Genomic DNA, 22874 nt, shown 5'->3' with positions numbered 1-22874 from the left:
CGGTAATAGTTAGTGTAGGGAGCTGTTGGCTCGCGTGGCGTGAAGGGCTTGCCACCACCCTCCTACGCGTTGTAACCCGGCCACCAGGGGCTGATTAATCCTTTCGGTGCCATTTGGCATTGTCTAACGGGTTGGTCAGCTAAGTAGGGGTCAGCTAAGTAGGGGTCAGCTAAGTAGGGGTCAGCTAAGTAGGGGTCAGCTAAGTAGGGGTCAGCTAAGTAGGGGTCAGCTAAGTAGGGGTCAGCTAAGTAGGGGTCAGCTAAGTAGGGGTCACCCTAGGCACGTGCCTACTCTGCCTAATGGTTAATACGCCCCTTGTGGCCACCTGTTTAAAGTTATTGTAAGTCGCTTGTTAGTTTTTTTGTGTGATAATTTTTAGCTCGTTAAAATTCAGAGAGACCAATGCCCACCCAAATGACGTCCCTAATTACCTAGGAGCAATACACAAGGAGAATGCAACCCGTCAAAAGTCTTGGATTTTTTTGTGTACATTTTTCATTGGTTAGACGCTTTAGCGCCTGCTGCCGTCGGAAGGGGAAAATTCGGAAATTGTCTTCCCCCCGCGCCCGTAAAACGTTCAGCGTAAAGGCTCGTCCAATGAAATTTGTACACAACACTGCCTTAGCGTGTTTAAAGGCTACCTGCGTTCTCCTTGTGTTTGTTACTCCTAGCTAATTACCTGACGTTTGATCTGTGGCGTGCCACCTCAAGTTAATTCACCAAACAAGCAAAGTATTCAGGTAGGATACAAAGAAAAAGTAATGGTCAACACTCACCGCCAGGCCTGTAGTCGGCGTCCTGTTCGAAGTTGTAGAAGCTGACGACCTCGCCGGTGGTCAAGGACCGGACCAGCCTTCCGCGGATGACTCCGCTGCGGCGATGGGGGGCGCTGCAGACGATCTCTTCGGTGGCGCACCCGTTCTCCGGGTGGTCCGCCTGTCCGTCGGCTAATTGCTCGCCCCTGACGGGCGTGGTGGGCTCCTGCCCCTCCGGGACGGAGCCGGGCACGGGCGCGGGGGAGAGGGCGGCGGCGGCGGCCCCCCCTCCCGCCGCGGAAGCCGACCCGCTGCTGACGGAGGCGGCCGAGGCGTTGCCGCAGCTCTTGTTCGCGGCGGCCGCGCTGTTGCTGGCGGCTCCGTTGGCGGCGCTCTTGGAGGAATTGCCGGCCGCGGTGGCCGATTTGTTGTCGTTGCTCGCCGAAGAAGCGTTTTTGCGTTTCTTGCTTTTGCCGCGGTTTTCCTTTTCGCCTTCCTGCACCTGAAAACCCCAAAAAGGATTTCAATCTGCTCAAAGATGGGGATCAAGTACGCCTTCCATTAACGGCTACAAGTGGTAACCAAAGCGACATCGGACACCCACAAGTGTGTCAGAACTTTATATTTTTCATTAGCCATAGCGATGCAGATACATTTTGGGCCCTAGGGGCCAATTATGTCGTCTAACTGAAATTTCCCAGGGGGTGCTTAACGTACCGGACCCCTTCAAAAGCTCGCTGGCGGGCCCTTATCGTACCGGGACACCTTAAAAAGCACGCTCGCGGGCCCTTATCGTACCGGGACCCCTTAAAAAGCACGCTGGCGGGCCCTTATCGTACCGGGACCCTTAAAAAGCACGCTCGCGGGCCCTTATCGTACCGGGACCCTTAAAAAGCACGCTGGCGGGCCCTTATCGTACCGGGACCCTAAAAAAGCACGCTGGCGGGCTCTTATGGTACCGGACCCCTTAAAAAGCACCAGGGATTTTACCGGTCCTGTGTACAAAATATTTACGAGAGAAAACCCCATCGGAAGACATTTCAAAAGTCGCGAAATAAGGGTTGACACACTTTTGGGTCTAATGTCGCTTTTGGTGGTAAGCTAAGTAGGAGAGCCTACCCGTTATTTTGAGCATTGCATTTTCGATTATCTAGCCAAGAAGGTAAAATATCCTGACCTAATGACGTACGCAGGGTTGTTGATTTTTCTGGATCATTTGTTAAATAATTCGACTGCAGCGATCACGTGAACTATAGTTTAAATTAGTCTTCATTAAATCAAATTTTATTATTAATTAATAATAAAATTTAATTGAATTTTCTCTGCATTGAAATTTCTAAAAAAATTCTTTCATAAATACATTGAAGTATAATAAGTGATTTCAATCAATAATATTTTTCTAAAAATCACTGATTTAAATCAGACAACCCTGGCAAAATGCCCCTAAAATATCCCCTACGGGAAGCCGCCATAGTCGTGATACAGTTGAAATTCCAACTGATGTACCACGGCTATGGCGTCTCCGTGAATACGAGTGTAAAATAGTTTATAGCCGCTTAAAGAAAAGCTACAAATCCAAAAACCATCCCCGGGGTTTTTGCCTAATTTCGGTTTAAGGCCGACTACATAAATCTTCGGTTTACTCTGTCTTTCACTGGAAGTAGGCGGACTGCGTGGCACATGTGTATTGCAGTAAGCCTACTTCCAGTGAAAGACAGAGTAAACCGAAGATTTATGTAGTCGGCCTTTAAGTTAAATTAGGTTAATATACGAATACTTGGATTTTTTTATCAATGAAAATTGGGAACAGTTGTTACGTTTAGTCGTAGTTGCTAAATAAATAATTATTGTAATTCGATTTAGTTTGGATATATTTTAACAATCGAATTAAATAACTGTATTAACTTTGTAGAATAATTCTTTTTACATTTAGAAGTTGGGTTATGAAAGCCAGGGCCGGATTAACCAATAGGCCGAATAGGCCTGGGCCTAGGGCACCAAGCCTACAAGGGGCACCAAGAGGGTTTGAAAAAAAAATAAAAGTACAAAACTTTAATCATTTTTTTTCACAAAATATTTTCGTTCCAAATGTTTTTGGTTCATATATGAACCAAAAACGTTTAATTGTCACGTTCTCTGACGGACTGCCATCTAGCCCCTGACGACATACTAAATCTGGCAGCAAAATGAATTTTCCTTCCATTTCTCAATTATAAATTGAGGAAGCGCCTAGCTCGCTTCGCTCGCTATTGAAAGGGGGCACCAAATTGAACTTGGGCCTAGGGCCCCATAAAGTGTTAATCCGGCCCTGATGAAAGCCTCAAATAGACGCGAACTACTTTTTAACGCGGCAGAGTACAATTTTCGATTAAATCCTTGAAAACCGGTATGGAGGGGTGTGGGGGGGGTTGAAGCGTGACCTTGGAAAAATAATTTTGCTCCCAAAATAGCTCGTCGAGTAAGCCGGCTTTAATCCCTATTGCCTTTTGCAAAAATGACTGAAAATTCGTCCATGGATTAAACGATAAAAGATGTAACATCAAATTGTAAATTTCTACGTTGAGTTGGTATTTGTTCTTTGTAGCTACACAGTTTTTCAGATTCAAATTATCTGACCTTTCCAGGTTTTCCCTGACCCTATCAGGAGAGCTGTTGGTTCGTGTGGCATGAAGTGCTTGCCATTAACCTCCTGCGCATTGTAACCCGGCCTCCGGATTTAAAACTATTAAAAGTCGCAAGATGACTTGGGCCAAAGGGGGTGCCTTGGCTAATAGCCTAGCTGATTATTATTATTAAGATTTTCCCTGACTTATTTTGTGCCAAAATATTTTATTTTTTTATCTATATTTTACTAAAGGTTTCCTACTTTCAACCGAAATTAAATTCCCTTGCATTTTCCTGACTTTTAGACTAATTTTAAAAATCCCCTGATTTTTAGACCCATATTGAAATCCCCAGACTTTTAGACCCATATTGAAATCCCGTCTTTTAGACCCATATTGAAATCCCCTGTCTTTTAGACCCCAATTGAAATCCCCTGTCATTTAGACCCCAATTGAAATCCCCTGTCTTTTAGACCCCAATTGAAATCCCCTGTCTTTTAGACCCCAATTGAAATAACCTGTCTTTTAGACCCATATTGAAATCCCCTGTCTTTTAGACCCATATTGAAATCCCCTGTCTTTTAGACCCCAATTGAAATCCCCTGTCTTTTAGACCCCAATTGAAATAACCTGTCTTTTAGACCCATATTGAAATCCCCTGTCTTTTAGACCCATATTGAAATCCCCTGTCTTTTAGACCCATATTAAAATCCCGTCTTTTAGACCCCAATTAAAATCCCCTGTCTTTTAGACCCAATTAAAATCCCCTGTCTTTTAGACCCAATTTGAAATCCCCTGACTTTTAGACCCCAATTAAAATCCCTTGTCTTTTAGACCCCAATTAAAATCCCTTGTCTTTTAGACCCCAATTAAAATCCCTTGTCTTTTAGACCCCAATTAAAATCGACTGTCTTTTAGACCCCAATTAAAATCGACTGTCTTTTAGACCCCAATTAAAATCGACTGTCTTTTAGACCCCAATTAAAATCGACTGTCTTTTCCAGGTACTGTGGCAACCCCGTCCACGGCTACCCTGGACCAGGCGAAAGTGAATATAAAGCTAGATATCGGTAACCATGGTGTCCAGAAACCAACCTATTCCGCTAGGTGGCGTTCGAAACAAAGGCAGTAGATTTTATGTCTTTGAAGTACATCCTTTACTGAATGAATCCATGATTCGTCACGAAGTACTTGAGAACTTACTTGGGAAGAGTCGTTTTTCTTGTCCGTGTCTCGGGGGTTATTGTCGCCAGTAGTAGGTGGACTTTCTGCCATGACACCCATCCGCGGCACCAATAATGAAGGTGTTCCAACTACTCTGCCTTCGTACAAACGCGACGCGTCATATTACCAGCGAAGATTTTTATCCACAACACGTCTTATTTATTTCTCAAACTTTTTAATTTATCCCTCGATTACTCGAAGATAAACTTAATCCAGAAAGCTGAGAAATCGTCGCGATTCTGTCGCGTGTTTATTCCAGTCTTGGGACGAAGGTCTTCAAAAACAAATTGACGTTTTCATTTTCGTGAAACGAGTCATTGGATTCCAAAGATCGCGAAATGTCGCCGCCTGGCGGAGGAACGGAGAGCTATCGAACACTCTTAAAAGACCACGAATAACCGCCCTCTATTATTCGATAGAGGAAATATCCAAGGCGAGAGAGAGAGAAGACTTTACGGCCAGGAAGTTTGCTTTTGTCCACGATAGGAGGCAGCACCTGCGGATGAAGCAAAAAAGAAAATATATAGAGTATACTTTTTATGCAGGGAACGGTACTGAAGGGGAAATTATTTATACGCGTTCTATTCGGTGAAAAAGCAATTTAGCATGTCATTCTTAACACCCTACCACGCTCCCCTCAGTCAAACGTACTTTATAAATGGCCGGAATCACACTATCACACACGTTAGCAGCGCCCCTAGTTGCGAAGTGGCGTATTATTTAATATTACGTCAGTCCAAAGGGTTGGGGTTTACGCAAAAATGGTAGACGTTTAGTTTAAAAAGTGCAAGGAAATATACAAAGATGGCGTCAGAGGGTAACGTAACAAAGCAGACTACAATAGCAGACGCATTTCTTCCTGATTTACACCGAACATTACTGGCGCTATCTATCGGTTATAATCGTTAAAATTTATTATTAGTTTGATGAAATCTGGTATTGACCCATGTTTCGATCGTGAACAAATCGTCTTTGGCTCTCGGAGCGCTATCAGAGTGTACTCAGATCACTCTTCAGGGTTAGCACAGTTCCCTAACTTTCCAGTTTTCTCTGACCTTCTGCAGAAGTTTTTGCTGACTTATTTTGTGCCAAATTTGGTATTTTTTATTTATATTTTAGTCGAGGGGCTAACCACTCTTAGAAAGTCTGTACACCAGATTACGCTTAGATTAGCAATGCCAAAGGCAGGGACTTCAAAGATTACGCGTAATCCCATTAGTACAGTCAAAGGTACGGCTCTGTACACCGATTACGCGGAGTGATCAGCCCCTCGATTTGAGTTTAAAAAAGTTTTCTATTTTTAAAATTCCCCTACTTTTAGAACCCAGGGTTCCTGGGTTCGTACAAAATTTCCGGAATTAAATTCCCTGACATTGACCGGTTTTCGCTGACCAAATTGTCAAATATTCCCTGACAAATTTTGTAGAATAAATTTATGTTTTTGAGGTAAAAATCTTGAAAAATATTTTATTTCAAAAATTTGCCTGATTTTTTTGGGATCATTTTGAAATTCCCTTACTTTTCCCTGACCTTTTGGAAACCTTTTCAATTTCCCTGACTTTTCCAGGTCGTGTACGAACCCTGGACCCACATTCAATTCCCTGATAATTCCAGCGCAATACTAATAACGTTTCAAATTCATACGTAATAAATTTAAAATCCCCAAAATAAATTTGGTAATTATAACTCTAATTTTAAGATTTTTAAAAGGATTTCTTGATCTAAAAATATTTCGATTTAAAACAATTTTTCCGACAATTTTGCTTTATTCAATGTCTAGAATGATCCGATTTGAGGATTTAAGATTTCTAAAAATCTGTTTTACAAGTGTACGCGATTTAGAAATGAGAAATCGAAAAATTTAATTTTTATCCATTCGCTTTTTAATTAACGAACGAGTCCATTTATTTTAATGAATCATTAATTTGTTTCGTGAAGTCGATCAACAACCACCCCGCAATTTTAAACAGACAATTTAATCCTTACTTCGCGGCCCAATTAAAAATAAAACCAGTTTATTAAATTTGAAACGGCAAATCTTTTCTCGCATATAATACGCGCCTCTTTTCCACAATTTAATTGGTGTTTAGAGTGGTTTAAAAATAAATATCCCAATTCATTGTTAAAAGCAGCTGGTACGCTACTGAGTATTCCATTGAGGCATGGACGACGCGCAACAATGGAAAGCAATTATATAATGTTCCTTTTAAGTTAGGAACGTCCTATCTTGTTGTATACGCCAACCCGAAAAGAATGTCTAATCGATCAGCTAAAGCGGACAAATTCTATTTATTCTTAACTCCGACAGAGCGTTTGGGTTTTCGTACTCGCGGACTGATTAAGTCGAGGGGTCCTACATTTCACAAATTTGGGTACGGTATTTTCAATCTCAAACTGATTTCGCAGATTTTCAATCTCAAACAGATTTCGCAAATTTTCGATCTCAAACTGATTTCGCAAATTTTCAATCTCAAACTGATTTCGCAAATTTTCAATCTCAAACTGATTTCGCAAATTTTCAATCTCAAACTGATTTCGCAAATTTTCAATCTCAAACTGATTTCGCAAATTTTCAATCTCAAACTGATTTCGCAGATTTTCAATCTCAAACTGATTTCGCAGATTTTCAATCTCAAACTGATTTCGCAGATTTTCAATCTCAAACTGATTTCGCAGATTTTCAATCTCAAACTGATTTCGCAAATTTTCAATCTCAAACTGATTTCATGCCACTTTTTTCTATCAGAAACTGATTTCATGCCACTTTTTTCTATTCAACAATTATTTTCGCCTAAATTTAATCATTAATTAAATTAATTTGATTAGATAGTTTTAATTAGATAGCTGAGATTTTGTAACTGATTTTCGCTCAGATTTCAGGATTTTCCAGTTGATTTCAAGGTTTCGAATATAATTTTTCTCTAGAGTGTACGGGATTTGAACGAATGTCGGCCCTTCGAGTTAACGTGACCTACGTTGAAAGAGTATTTTTCAAAATAGAGGAATTTTACAGATGGAATTATAATTCAATATTTTGATATCGTTATTTCACTGCATACAAAGGGTTTTTTTTTTGAAAATTAAAGTGCCCAGCCCCCCACGCAAATCTTCAATTTTATTATAGGAATAGTAGGATATATTTAGTGAAATAAATCTTTGATTTTCACTTAAAAAAAACTATTTAACCATTTTATCACAAAAATATACTAGTACAATAACGAAAGTATAGACTAGAATGACTTGGTATAAGAATTTATCCTATTGCTAAATCTAGAAAATAAACCGAGTGGCGGGCAAAATATCAAAATTATAGGATTTTGTAAGACTTTTTGGGGATTTTGCTAAAAATATAAGAGGTTATGGGACATTTTTGAAAATATAGGATTTTATAGGAACTATACGACCTCTGGGGGCCCTGAAAGTGTGAAATAAGTAGGGTTTTGCGCTCATATCGAAATAGCTAAAACCTGGAAAAAATCTACTCCCCTTCAGACCGAAAAGGGTGATTTTGGTTTTACATTATAAACAAATGCATATTCGATTCTGTGGATTAATAGGGTTAATTTTATGAATGTATTTCGATTTAAAGGGATACGCTATTTTTCCGCCATTTTGTTTCTGCTGTACCGGATTTACTGAAGGTGGGGCCCTAGGCACTAAGTTGGTGGGGCCCTATGTAAGGAAACAGGAATCCATAGCTCTACTAGGAATGCTTATCGCGGCAGATTTTCGTCTCGATGTGGCTGACGGTTTTTTTATGTCACTATGTTAACTTAACAAACAACAACGTGAGAGGGGAGCGCGCGCAGAGGGGATTTTTTATCTCGTAGGCGGGGCCAAAGCCGTCAGAGTGATCTTACCATACGCGATACGGCAGGATAAGCATTCCAAGTAGAGGTATGGATTCGCAAAACTCGCGTGTCCCAAAGCGGAGCTGATGTCACGATAATAATGATTTTTCAAATAGAGCTACAAGCCTGATATAGTTTTATCTTAAACCGAATCAGTGAAAAATCCATTGCTTTCATCAGTTCGGTTAGAAAATGAGCATTAAAGCAATAGGAAGTGTCATACTTATTGTTATTATGTTACTTATGAGATAACGAGAAACAGAAGTAGCTAATCAACAATTCGAAGCGTATCATAGATCGTTCTTCATCATTGCCGAGAAGGCTTAGAAGCAACAAATGCAGCCTCATTTTCCAATTATAGCAAAAAGGAATTTCGATTTATCCTCTCAGCTTCGCCGACGCCACTCGTGATTTCCGAGCGCGCCTTCGCGAGCGCTACTTAAAGGCAACAAGTCGAAGTGAACGCGAACATCTGTCTAATAGGACATCCATAAATCTCAGTTAGTTAGAGCCAGCGCCTAAACGAAGCGACACTTAAAAGAATTATACGAGAAATTCTCGAAGGAAGTATATCACGTAGAAGCTCTCGATGTTGTATACACCAATTTCTCGATTTCGCCGCTTGGAGAGCTGTTGATGATCTTTTTAGGATAGTTGCTTCTATTCCTACTACCATACGTAAGATAATCACCTGTAAGTATGCCTTGTTATAACCATGGATAATAGATTTTAGAGGATCGGTAAAAAGCCGGGTTTTTAGCCCCTGTAAACCAATCACACTAAGGGAGTCGTCCAAGGTTATTTGAAAAAAAAACAAGTATCGCTAAGAGTGGACGATACTGTTCGAAAAAAGAAAAAAGATAAACACGAAGAACATTTTTACGAAAAAAGGTATTTTTTCACGTTTTTATAGATTAAATATGATATACTAAATATCAGTTGATAGTTTTTATTGAATTAAAAAACCACAATTAAAAATTACTAAAATATAAAGCGCAAAAAATTACGTAACAATATCAACCGCATTAGATTGCCATTTTGAAATTTTAAGATCACGTGGTACAAACGACCTTGCAAGACTCCCTCGGAGTCTCTCGAGCTGATTGATACGCGGGGATAAATCAAATGCACTGTGGAAGGGTATCGAAAACCTGTCCTCTTAATTTACTGTCCATGCTATAACATTTCTATACGTACAAGGGGACCCCAAAATGCCACAAAAATTAGAATTCTGGCGCTATTGGGAAAAGGTTACCATGGAAACGAAATCATGAGCTAAAATAAAATATAGACGTCATATCCGGGAACAAGGATTCATTAAAGAAAATACTTTTATGGCATACTTACTGATTATAGGGCTCCCACCCCACTCAAATCTTCAATTTCATTTATAAGAAAAATATTATTATATTTCTAAAAATATAGGACGTTATAAGACTATTTTATTTTTTTATTTTATGGGACTATATATGCTATTTCATTTACTAACTTAATGCATTGAAAAACCAAATCTATATTTAGTGAAATAAATCACCAAAATATAATAGTAGCTAACCATGTTAACAATAATAAAAGTATAGACTAGAATGACTGTGTATAGGAATTTATATCCTATAGCTAAATACAGCGATTTAACTTAGTGGCGGGATTTGAAATGGGCCAAATACCAAAATTATAGGATTTTATAGGATTTTTGGGGATTTTGCTAAAATATATAGGATTGTTATAGGGGATTTTTGAAAATATAATTTTATATGAATTATAGGACCTCTGGGGGCCCTGTGATTATGTTACATTATGCAAACTTCGGACTAGTCAAGAATATACCTAACTTAGTGACCAATATGATTGGTTCTAAGAAAATCTTTGAACTTGCATATTTATGGTGGATCAACGGAATTAACATTACTGCCAGTTTTGTAGAAATGTTACAAAAATCCAATTATAAACTAAGTATTTATTTATAATTATGAACGTAACGCGGAAAAGCTTAAAAATAATTATAAAATAAGTTGTTTCTAATTGATTTAAATTTAGGAAATATTTTTTGGAAAATATAGGATAATATAGAATAACTTCTGTTGACATTACGAAAAGATGTAGGTTTCAAATACTTATGAAGAAAAAACCCTGGTTTTTAAAAGGAATTTGGTTTGTTAATTGAAGTCATAAGTCTATAATATTGGTCCATATGTTCGTCATGTATTTCATTTAGGTAATAAAAAATAGGTTCTTAGAAAATTAAAAACATAGCCAACTAAAATTCGAAAAGTAATTAAATTTAATTAAAGATTAGCTAACTGATAAAAGTAAAATATCCATTAATTAATAAATTCAATTTGATTTTTATTCTAAAAATAAAAAAAAAAACCGACCCCGAGTAGCTTAAAAATCTTGTTGAGGAAAACGCAACCGTGTACGCTCCACCCCTTATACATCAAGCAAATCGGCACGCTATCTCATTGGTTACCTTTTTTTTCTTGTATATATCAAACTACCATACCCTCTTTTATTTTTGCTCAAGTTTTATAATCATTTAACTTGTATTTTTGCTAAATAAAGCGAGTCCAGGGTTCCTACAAAACATTTGGATTTTCCTTATGAAGTTACATTTGGACCTCGAAGTTGAAATTTTGCGCGCTCCTAAGCCGAAAAAAACGTTTTGTTTTTAGGAAACCATTTTTTATACCACAATTCCCAGGTGCAATATATCGCGTCAAAAGACCGGGATGGAAATTAGCTTTAATTTGACTCGATTTTTTTCATCATTTTCATAAGGAAAACGCCCTCCGATTCTGAGCGCTATTTCGATAACTGCGGTTCATTTACTTCTGATAATATTCAATTCCCCGACTATTTTCCCCAATTTGAAAATCCCCGACTTCTCCAGGTTATCCAGGATATAATAATAAATCAGGGTTGCCACAATTTTTTCACAATCAAATTCCCTGACTTTTTTTTCCAGGTTTTCCCTGACAATTTCCGAAGATTTTCCCTGACTTATTTTGTGCCAAGATTTTGTATATTTTAACCTATATTTTAGTAAAAGTTTGCTATTTGCAACCGAACTTTTCCCTGATTTTTATACCCATATTCAAATTCCCTGACTTTTCCCTTATTTTTATACCCATATTCAAATTCCCTGACTTTTCCCTTATTTTTATACCCATATTCAAATTCCCTGACTTTTCCCTTATTTTTATACCCATATTCAAATTCCCTGACTTTTCCCTTATTTTTATACCCATATTCAAATTCCCTGACTTTTCCCTGATTTTTATACCCATATTCAAATTCCCTGACTTTTCCCTTATTTTTATACCCATATTCAAATTCCCTGACTTTTCCCTTATTTTTATACCCATATTCAAATTCCCTGACTTTTCCCTTATTTTTATACCCATATTCAAATTCCCTGACTTTTCCCTGATTTTTATACCCATATTCAAATTCCCTGACTTTTCCCTGATTTTTATACCCATATTCAAATTCCCTGACTTTTCACTGATTTTTATACCCATATTCAAATTCCCTGACTTTTCCCTTATTTTTATACCCATATTCAAATTCCCTGACTTTTCCCTTATTTTTATACCCATATTCAAATTCCCTGACTTTTCCCTTATTTTTATACCCATATTCAAATTCCCTGACTTTTCCCTTATTTTTATACCCATATTCAAATTCCCTGACTTTTCCCTTATTTTTATACCCATATTCAAATTCCCTGACTTTTCCCTGATTTTTATACCCATATTCAAATTCCCTGACTTTTCCCTTATTTTTATACCCATATTCAAATTCCCTGACTTTTCCCTTATTTTTATACCCATATTCAAATTCCCTGACTTTTCCCTGATTTTTATACCCATATTCAAATTCCCTGACTTTTCCCTGATTTTTATACCCATATTCAAATTCCCTGACTTTTCACTGATTTTTATACCCATATTCAAATTCCCTGACTTTTCCCTTATTTTTATACCCATATTCAAATTCCCTGACTTTTCCCTTATTTTTATACCCATATTCAAATTCCCTGACTTTTCCCTTATTTTTATACCCATATTCAAATTCCCTGACTTTTCCCTTATTTTTATACCCATATTCAAATTCCCTGACTTTTCCCTTATTTTTATACCCATATTCAAATTCCCTGACTTTTCCCTTATTTTTATACCCATATTCAAATTCCCTGACTTTTCCCTGATTTTTATACCCATATTCAAATTCCCTGACTTTTCCCTTATTTTTATACCCATATTCAAATTCCCTGACTTTTCCCTGATTTTTATACCCATATTCAAATTCCCTGACTTTTCCCTGATTTTTATACCCATATTCAAATTCCCTGACTTTTCCAGGAATTCCAGGTTTTCCAGGTACCGTGGCAATCCTGTAAATAATCTAATACCCAAGGCACCACTTTAGGCCTAAGTCATCAAGCGACTTTTAGAGCCATTAATTCAGGTGGCCTATCTAAGTCTTTTGGAAAACAAAAAACTCTCGTGCGTCGACGGATCATATCACTCTAGTCATTCCACCTAATTATAATTACCAGATGCTTAACATTATCGTTAGACAGAGTCGAACCGACCGAATTCTTCGCAAACAATGACATTCATTGTTTTTGTTTTAAGTCGGTGAATCTCGGAATTGTTGATTTTGAAAGAGAGGATTCGACGTCGCTAGAGAGCGGCCGTTCAATTTCGAGAAGAGAGACATCTGCCGGTCGAAGCGCGAACTAAAAGCGAGAGTATCGAAAATAAAAGGGTTGGCTAGAACGGATTTTTCTTATTGTTGGCGCAGCGCCAATAAATCCCAGCGGGGAAAGAGAGGGCGAATGGTGGGGAGGGCGAAAGCGGAAATGACAAGTGGCGCGTGATTCGGCCGCTTCCGCTAGATATCTCTGGCGGGAGGAGGAAGGCTTATTCCCACTTAATAACAACGACCGAATTTGGCCAACAACAAAACCAAGAACTTCGCTCGAGTTGTAGATAGTCCATTATTTCACTGCTTTTTTTAGTTGCCGCTATTTGTTGCGTTCCCTCCCACAAAAAAAAACACAGACACAGAGTCAGTTTCCGAGAACAAAGTATAATAAACAGAGGGCGTGTTGCTTTGCGTCGTCAACAAGTTTGTGGCTAGGGTTAATCGCGGATTAATTCTCTTTTCTTCCCAATCGAATTTACTTCGCGCCTGAATGGACACTTCTCCCCCAAGCATCTGATGACGGAGATACACTCAGCCGGAGTAGGCTATCAGACTGCTTAACCATTCCTAACCTAATTAATAGGTAAACTTACAAAATAAAATATCAAAGGGACTGATACTTCATGGTTTAAAAATATTTATTTTCTTGGAGCTTTCGGACCGAGGTCCTTCGTCAGCCGTTAACTCATTATTATTATAAACGGCTGACGAATGACCTCGGTCCGAAAGCTCCAAGAAAATAAATATTTTAAAACCATGAAGTATCAGTCCCTTTGATATTTTATTTTGTAAGTTTAAATTAACCATGGATCAGAAATTAAACATTTCTAATTAATAGGTAACAGCGTGGAAAGATATCATTATAGGAATACATATGTCCATGAAAATTAACATTAGGCCAGTCAGAATCTATATTTTTCGTATATAGCTGAGGTGAGCTACATGAATTGAGTATTTTTCAAAATATAAGATTACTATAAATGGAATATTAACCCAACACATATATATAGTTATTTCGGTATATATACAAGCGTCTTTTAAAAAATTTAACCGGTAAATGAGTTGGGTTTAGCACTCATATTTAAAATGTGACGAAACCAGTGCACCTTCATATACAAAAAAGGGAGAAAGCACTTTAGCGGAAGCTTGTAGGAATATGGGAGGAATTTTTAAATAATCAACACCTACAAGCGAGAATGGCGGACAAAATGAGCGGTAATAGCGGCACCCATGTTTTTGGGGCGAAACAAGTCCATATAGCCCACATCAAAATTTAACAAGAAGCCTAAAATTCTAGAAAGACGGGCCCAAAACGTTTGGAGAAAAATAACTACAGACATAAATTTTCATTTTATTGTGATCGCCAATGTAAGCTAAATATGTTTTAAATATATCAATTTTCATAACGAATTCGGGTTTTTTTAGTTTGCTTTAGGGTAGGGCCTATTGCAGTTTATTTGTTTATAAGTTGCGTACAGTAATGCGCCATTTCATTATTTATTAGTACGCCATCTATGAGAGCATTGGCAGATTTAAATTAAATGTTACACTCAAATTATGTACATTAAGTGATTTTCATTAAGAACATTTTCGTGAATAATATCAGGTATTGAAAATGAAATTAAAATGATTCTGACAACATCAATAAGACACATTTAAAATGGATGACATTGTACAAGATATATTTTTTTAAATTTAATAATATTTAAGCTTCTTTATCGATTAGCTAAGATCAAAGTGTAGTATCTCCTCGTGGTAATAAAATTGAGGATTTAGTAAGAAATATATTTTTAATTTAATATTTAAGCTTCTTTATCAATTAGCTAAGATCAAAGCGTACCAAAATAGAAGCCGTCGCCAAAAAAATGTGTTTTTGAAATTTAAGATTCTTCGTAGTTTGATTAAGATCGAAGTGTAGAATCTTCTTAACAAACTAGATGACATCGTATTTCTTTCTAAATTTGTTAATTTATTAAGATAAAAGTGTAGTATCTTCTTAACAAACTAGATGACATCGTATTTCTTTCTAATTTTGATAATGTATTAAGATCAAAGTGTAGTATCTTAACAAACCAGATGACATCGTATTTTTATTTTCTAAATTAGTTAATTTATTAAGATCAAAGTGTAGTATATTTTCTGATCAGTTGTTAAAAGTGACTCGATCTATCATAAACATAGTCGCTCCGTCAATCCAAGAGAGCAGTACCGTATTTACTGAAGGTGGGGCCCCAGGCAGATTTTGTTGGGGTCTATGTAAGTAAAGCATAAAAACACAAAACTCGCGTGTCCCGAAGCTGAGCTGATGTCACGAGAATAATGATTTTTCCAATAATAAAGCAACAAGCCTGATATGTTTTTATCTTAAACCGAATCAGTGGAAAAACCATTGCTTTCATCAGTGGTGGGGGCCTTCTGTTGGTGAAGGCCCAAAGGCATAGTCCTTAATCCGGCACTGCAAGAGAGCTATTTCTAAACCAACCGTTTACGGCGAATGAAAACGCGACAAAGTAACAATATTCAAAGTGAGTCGTTAGACAGAGCGGGCACCCAGATATTCAGTCGCACTCTGAAAACGAAGAAGCCCAGATTAACTTTTCTTCCGCTCCAATAGCCATAAAAGTCTATGCTGCCTGAGAAGGAATTCACGCACTCTGGCTTGAAAAACCCACACTTGAGTAAAAGACTGCTTTCTTCTCCAGTCTCCCAAAAAGACGCCAAATTGCGTTAATAAAATGTCATATTTCGACGCGTGACAACTACTGAGCGCCCCTATCCTCCACTCTGAGAAATAGAAACAAGACGGCCCGGACACAATGTCACACGCACTGCAAGCTAGGAGCAACAAACACAACACCCCACACAAGGAGAACGCAACCCGTCAAAAGTCGTGGATTTTCTTGCGTACGTTTTTCATTGGCTAGACGCTTTAGCGCCTGCTGCCGTCGGAAGGGGAAATTCGGAAATTGTCTTCCCCCCCAGCCCGTAAAACGTTCATCGTAAAGGCTCGTGACGCTCGTCCAATGAAATTCGTACACAACCCTTCGTTAGCGTGTTTAAAGGCTAGCTGCGTTCTCCTTGTGTTTGTTACTCCTAGCTGCAAGTATAAACTTTTAACTATAAAGACTAATTATATTTGGGGATAATTTACTAATAGACCATTCTATAAAATACTACTTGTGTGGTTATTTATTTTTGTGTATAGAGAGGTAGGTTTGGCCGGATTTTTCATGAACCAGGGCGGCTCAAAAAAGGATTATCTGGCAAACCTGCCAACCTAGTTGTCTGGATAAATAGTGGATTTTTTATGAATATCGTATTCATTTAACGGTTATAGTTTTATACAAACCATTATAAATAGTTAATTAATAATATGTCATTGATTTTGTAAATACTTACTATATTTTGAAATATACTATCTTCAAGTAGGCTACCTTAGCTATATTTGGAAAATCGACTTTATGGGAGACCCTTCAGAAAATACCATTTAAATGGGAATAAGCATGAGCATTATTTTTAAAACTAAAGAATAAATAAATTTGTAAGTCCTACGGAAGTAGCGCTAACTTCTCTTTGCGAAAGTGTTTGACCTGTTTAGCTAGGAATTTATAGAAAGGTCTATTCAGTACACTCTAGTAAAATTAATCTATTTTGGAAAATATTCTGTCAACGTAGGTCCGACATTCGCACGCCTTTCCATAAATTCGCTACGACTGCCCAGCTTGTTCTCGATATTATGCAGTCAAACCTATGGACGAATTCATTAGCTCTCTTTAGTGGGAGAGCTGGGAAAGCATTGTAGAAGGGTAAAAAACAATAAACAAAAAAAGGCCACGTTGATTTATAGAAAGGCCTACTCAGAGTAGTACACCCTAGAGAATTTTTTTTTAAATCTTGAAATTAACTTTAATATTCTGAAATCTAAATATCAGTTTCTGATTTTTAAAATCACTTGTTCTCGACCGAAACGATTCTAGATGGCGTAACGGCGCTAGCTCCTCAGAGGTAGCGTCTATGATTATACGAAAAGGCCTGTTTGTTCATTAATTAATTTATGCAATTGATCTTATATTACAGGGGCGTAGAAACATTTGAGAAGTTGTAGGGGAAAGAAAATATAAAACCCTGGGACTTAGGGTAGTTTAGGGACCTTGAAAAAATAATAGGGACCTAGTAGAAGCTCTGCAAAAACGATTTATACACTTCGATAGTCATCATCGAAAATCCAGAGAAAAGCATCCCTGTTCCAAGGTCTAGAATTACTTAAATAAAATACGCCTCAGACTTGCAAATAGTAGTATTTTTGACAGTGGTCCTAAGAACCACCATCATGTCTATTTTGAATGAGGGTCACTTACTTATTACAAAATAAAAAAATTTATACAGAAACGACAGGAAAGCAAATAGTTATTGATATATTGTGAAATTTGCTAAAACATTTTTCATTGAAATTGTGGGTCCTGGTGACCCTCGACCCCTCTTTGAATGATTTATTTCAAGGGTCCTTGCATATATTTTGAAAGTCAATGACCCCCGGACTGCCCCTAATTGCGTATATTAACAGAGTGGATAAAAATGCCGACCAACCCAGCAAATTCGGATTTTTATTTTAGACCAATAACAAACTGCTATTGCGTTACAAGTCGTCTGAAACGCGGACGATTCTAGACCGAAAACACAAAACTACACATGACAGGAAATTCGTCTCCATAAAATTTCAAATTTCGTAGGGTGGGCCGACATTTTTACCCACCTTTTAATATAGGCGTATAGGGCTCCATTTGACAATTAAGGGTATCGCGTACGATAACGTTGAAGGGACGCCTGGTGGTGAGACGCTTAACTACGCGGGGGTTCGTAATGGAAAAAGGGGCTATCCGACCCCCGCGAGCGCACCTGGAGGCTTCCCCGCATTGTCAAAACCGAACAAGGGGGGGGGGGGGATAACCGCGGTAAGTAATAAGACGGGGGAATACAAACGGTGGAAACTGCGCACCCCCAGCGCTGGTAGTCCTGGCACAAGCGCGTGGGTCTTCCTACGTACTATTAATAATATCAAAAAGGGGGGTGTAAAGGGGGCGGGGCTACCGGCTTATTAATGGAGTCGTCCTGGTGCACGTGTCTGTCTGTTCGGATTAATTATGACACGCGCGTGTTACGACAAAGAGAGGGGCCTGTCGTAGGGGTACAAGTAGAGCACTATTGGAGAGTGGTTGTTAAAATATTAACTCCAATTAGGCAACATAAAACCTCGATGGAAACAGTCGAGTCCCGTCATGGTCATTAGTGTGTGTGTGTTTTTTTTAATTATTGCTGATGTCCGAAGATGTTCTTGATTTTGTTTTGTTATTCTAGTTAGTAAATCGAGGGAAATCCTATTTTTTAGTAACCTCCAGTTGTGTTTATGGTTCCTGTGAAAGCACCCCAAATAGTCAAAGGTCAATAAGCTAAAAGTTAAATTCCTTATAGGAAAAATAGGGTTATATTTTTGAATTTATTGGATTCTACAGGACACAATTTGAATATCTAGGATAATATATAATTATATGGGACACAATTTGAATATCTAGGATAATATATAATTATAAGGGACACAATTTGAATATCTAGGATAATATAGAATAGTATGGGTCAAAATTTGAATATCTAGGATGTTATAGAATAGTATGGGTTGAAATTTGAATATCTAGGATAATATAGAATTCTATGGGTCAAAATTTGAATATCTAGGATGTTATAGAATATTATGGGTCGAAATTTGAATATCTAGGATAATATAGAATTCTATGGGTCGAAATTTGAATATCTAGGATAATATAGAATTATACCGGACATCATTTTATTATCTAGGATAATATAGGATTCTACTGGGAAAAAATTATCTATGATAATATAGGATTCTAGTGGATATAATTTTATTATCTGCGAACTTTTCTGGTGTCAAGCACTAAATAGAAACTCAGTATAAGAATCAGTCGTCTTATTTAAACATTATCATTTTTACCATCGACATCAAATTGAATTTATACAATAACGTTATAGGACCTTTTCCTAAATACAGGAGAATATAGGATAAGTCTTAAAGTATAGGATTTTATTAATAAATTAGGAAATACTTAACCCGTAAATAATGTATCAAATACACACAAATTAACATCTTTACGAGTATAGTCAAGTATAATTATCGAGTTACAATAGGTGGTTACTTTCGCCTGTTCTCGGATTAAAAGTGTACTCTTTTTACCCTAAAACGTTTTATTTGCTTGTTCCGGGGATGAGAATTACTCCGGCCAATAAACTATTCACTTGTTCCGGAGTATTAGGGCTACTCTTTCCAGTGGCGTCGCCAGGTTGTTTTAGGCGGCGCTTGAGCCACCTGAAAAATTTCTGAAGTACCACCTAAAAATTCCGAAAAGCGCCTCCTAAAATTAAGAATTTTTCCAATTCACTTGGCGAAAAGTTTCTTCAAACTTAAAAATGGGCATCAAAATTTCATTTACCCTTATAGGGAGCCCCCCCTCCCCCATATTACTCAATGAGACGCCCCTGACCAGTGCTTAGTGCTTAAGCGCCACCAGTTTCGAAATCCTGGTGACGCCACTGACTCTTTCTACTCCTTCTGTAAAGGAGTAAATCGGATTTGGTCGTCTGCTAGCCAGAATTTAATTGCTAAAGAGGCCACAAGCAGCCATTTTGGAAAAACGTTTTTACTCCGACTCGAACTATTCGCCGCCACGGGCAGCCATTTCGGAAAATCATTTTTACTCCGACTCAAACAATAGCTCTTTCTATAAAATAATGTATACACATACATGTATAAAAAGCGCGCTTCCTAATATTTCCGTGTAGAGGGTCTCGTGCGTTTTCGCGCGAGCTCAACAAAAACAAAAATATGCGCGCGCTCTCTAACTTTCACTGCATGATGAATCTAACGTAATCACGTGATCTCTCGTATTTTATATAAAGAGCTATTCGCCACCACAGAATTGGGGTAAAATGTCATCATAGTCTTACTCTTCTTACCCTACTCCGAAATCCCGGAAAAAGCGAAGATAAACCACCAATTACCGTCAGCACAATTAAAATTTCAACAATTTCAAAAGTGATAAAATAAAATAAGTACGTACGACGAACTTAAAACGCGCTAAAATAAGGAATGAGTAAGTAGGGTGACAATGTTGACGGGAGAGTGCAGTCGAAAAGGCGAGCTCGCTTCATTAGAAACGACTGCTCTGAACAAAACGTTTTCACCGCCAGAGCGCGTTTATCTCATTAATCGTCAACTCGGGCCTGCCACCGTGGCGCTGCTGGAGAGGAGCCAAGCCGCATTGAAAGACAACCCGGTATTCAAAAAATCTCGCCACCCCCCAATTCCGTTCTTCGCAGAAACAATGGATTGTTTGTTAACTCAAGGGCCTCGTGACTGGAGAAATAATCACATCTATATACTGACGAAACAAGGATTACTACGTTGACAGATACAGGACTTAAACCCCTCGAATTGTATAATAGAAAAATACGTTTTTTTTACTTCCATGATTAAGACGAGATGTCAACTTCGATAAATCTTAATTTTTAAATTAACGGGCGCGGGAGGGGGTAAGAATTATGTAGTGCGATACTAAGATTCAATTCCCACCCTCCCTGTTACGCCGGGAATAAATGGAATTATTGCATCAACGGATGTTAGATGGAAAACTAAATTATCCCAAAATCAGGGTTGGTATTTTCTTAATTTTTAACTTATCATAATAATTTACATGAAACTAAATTACTCAAAAACCGGCTTAAGATTTTATTATCTGACCTGATACTAAAACCTGATCCTAAAAACTGCCAAAAATAGTACAAAAACGGATTAATTGTCCAATTAGCACAAAAACGGATTAATTGTCCAATTAGCACAAAAACGGATTTAGTGTCCAATTACCATAGACACGGATTTAGTGTTCAATTACCATAGACACGGATTTAGTGTTCAATTACCATAGACACGGATTTAGTGTTCAATTACCATAGACACGGATTTAGTGTTCAATTACCATAGACACGGATTTAGTGTTCAATTACCATAGACACGGATTTAGTGTTCAATTACCATAGACACGGATTTAGTGTTCAATTACCATAGACACGGATTTAGTGTTCAATTACCATAGACACGGATTTAGTGTTCAATTACCATAGACACGGATTTAGTGTTCAATTACCATAGACACGGATTTAGTGTTCAATTACCATAGACACGGATTTAGTGTTCAATTACCATAGACACGGATTTAGTGTTCAATTACCATAGACACGGATTTAGTGTTCAATTACCATAGACACGGATTTAGTGTTCAATTACCATCGACACGGATTTAGCGTTCCATTACCATCGACACGGATTTAGCGTTCAATTACCATCGAAACGGATTTAGCGTTCCATTACCATAGAAACGGATTTAGCGTTTCATTACCATAGAAACGGATTTAGCGTTTCATTACCATAGAAACGGATTTAGCGTTCAATTACCATATAAACGGATTTAGCGTTTCATTACCATATAAACGGATTTAGCGTTTCATTACCATATAAACGGATTTAGCGTTTCATTACCATATAAACGGATTTAGCGTTTCATTACCATATAAACGGATTTAGCGTTCAATTACCATAGAAACGGATTTAGCGTTCAATTACCATAGAAACGGATTTAATTTTCGACCTCAGATTAAATAGCTATGTCCAAGGAAACAATTTGGATTTTAGAGTGCTTAGGGACCCGCTGCCCAGTTCAATTCAAATAATTTAATTAAAATTTCATACAATCATAATTAAATTTAAATTCACTTGGAAGTGTAATCGAGACTATACTTGTAATTATTATAATTCTTATATTTTATAATTACTCCATTTAAATAAATTATTTGATTTAAAATCAATGATTTAAAAAATCAGCCAAAAGTGAAAAAGTGCACGTTTATCTGCAAAAAACCACATAAACTGATCAAACCATAAATCGTAGCGTATAAAAATTCGACAAAAACCGCCAAATAAAGCCAGAGCGATGACATGCCCTACTTTACATAACGCGCAAAAAAAAAAAATTAAATCAAAAGCAAACGAAAAATATTAAATTATACAAATCTATGAGGCTGTAAGCTACCAACCTCCCACGGTATAATATTCCTCCTAGCTAACCACGGGAGGGGGGAGTTAAATAAGACACCCCCCTCCTCCTCCTATACCTACGTCGCGAGAAAACCATAAGAGTCAACGTACTTTGCATCCAAAAAAAGCTATTATGAATATGCTAAGTATGTGTGAAATCAAAAGCTAATTATTAAGGTCCCCCAAAGTAAAGGTCTATTTACTTTCCGCATCCGTAGCAAGAATTTATTTATGTTATTTAAGAAATGGTTTTCTCTTCGATTCAATGTACCATGAACGTATTCGCGTTGTACCCATTCTTGACTTATGAGGGTTGAATCGGATTGGATAATTTTTAATAATAGGCAGTTTAAGCACTGCGCGTTCAAACGCGAACGTGTAAGCTTCAGTTTTCGCGCTGTTAATTGTAGCGCACGAATAAAATTTTCGAAAATTTACAAATTTGCCACCAAAATCCCGCGTCCGCGGTTCGACTATAACGTTCTTTTTATTTAATTTGATTTTTGGAGAAGATATTAAGTAAAATTAAATTTATTTTATTTTATTGAAATTCTCAACAATACTCTCCATC

General features: G+C 37.5%; 1 protein-coding gene across 6 annotated transcripts in view; it reads right to left on the bottom strand.

The window, feature by feature from the left end:
• Gug (arginine-glutamic acid dipeptide repeats grunge) overlaps positions 1-22874 on the bottom strand; it is a 158404-nt gene that overhangs the window by 96449 nt on the left and 39081 nt on the right. For all 6 annotated transcript variants that reach the window (XM_090160057.1, XM_090160054.1, XM_090160058.1 and 3 more), the window contains exons 2-3: positions 4562-5078; positions 777-1257 (exon numbers count right to left, since the gene is read on the bottom strand). In XM_090160057.1, coding sequence (XP_090016183.1) covers positions 777-1257; positions 4562-4642 — 562 coding nt within the window. In that variant the 5' untranslated portion in view covers positions 4643-5078. The remainder of the gene's footprint in view (positions 1-776; positions 1258-4561; positions 5079-22874) is intronic.

The sequence above is a fragment of the Leiobunum rupestre genome, chromosome 10 (assembly GCF_980474605.1).
Source record: "Leiobunum rupestre chromosome 10, qqLeiRupe1.1.hap1, whole genome shotgun sequence".
NCBI lineage: Eukaryota > Metazoa > Arthropoda > Arachnida > Opiliones > Sclerosomatidae > Leiobunum > Leiobunum rupestre.
This window is presented reverse-complemented; position numbering and strand designations above follow the sequence as displayed.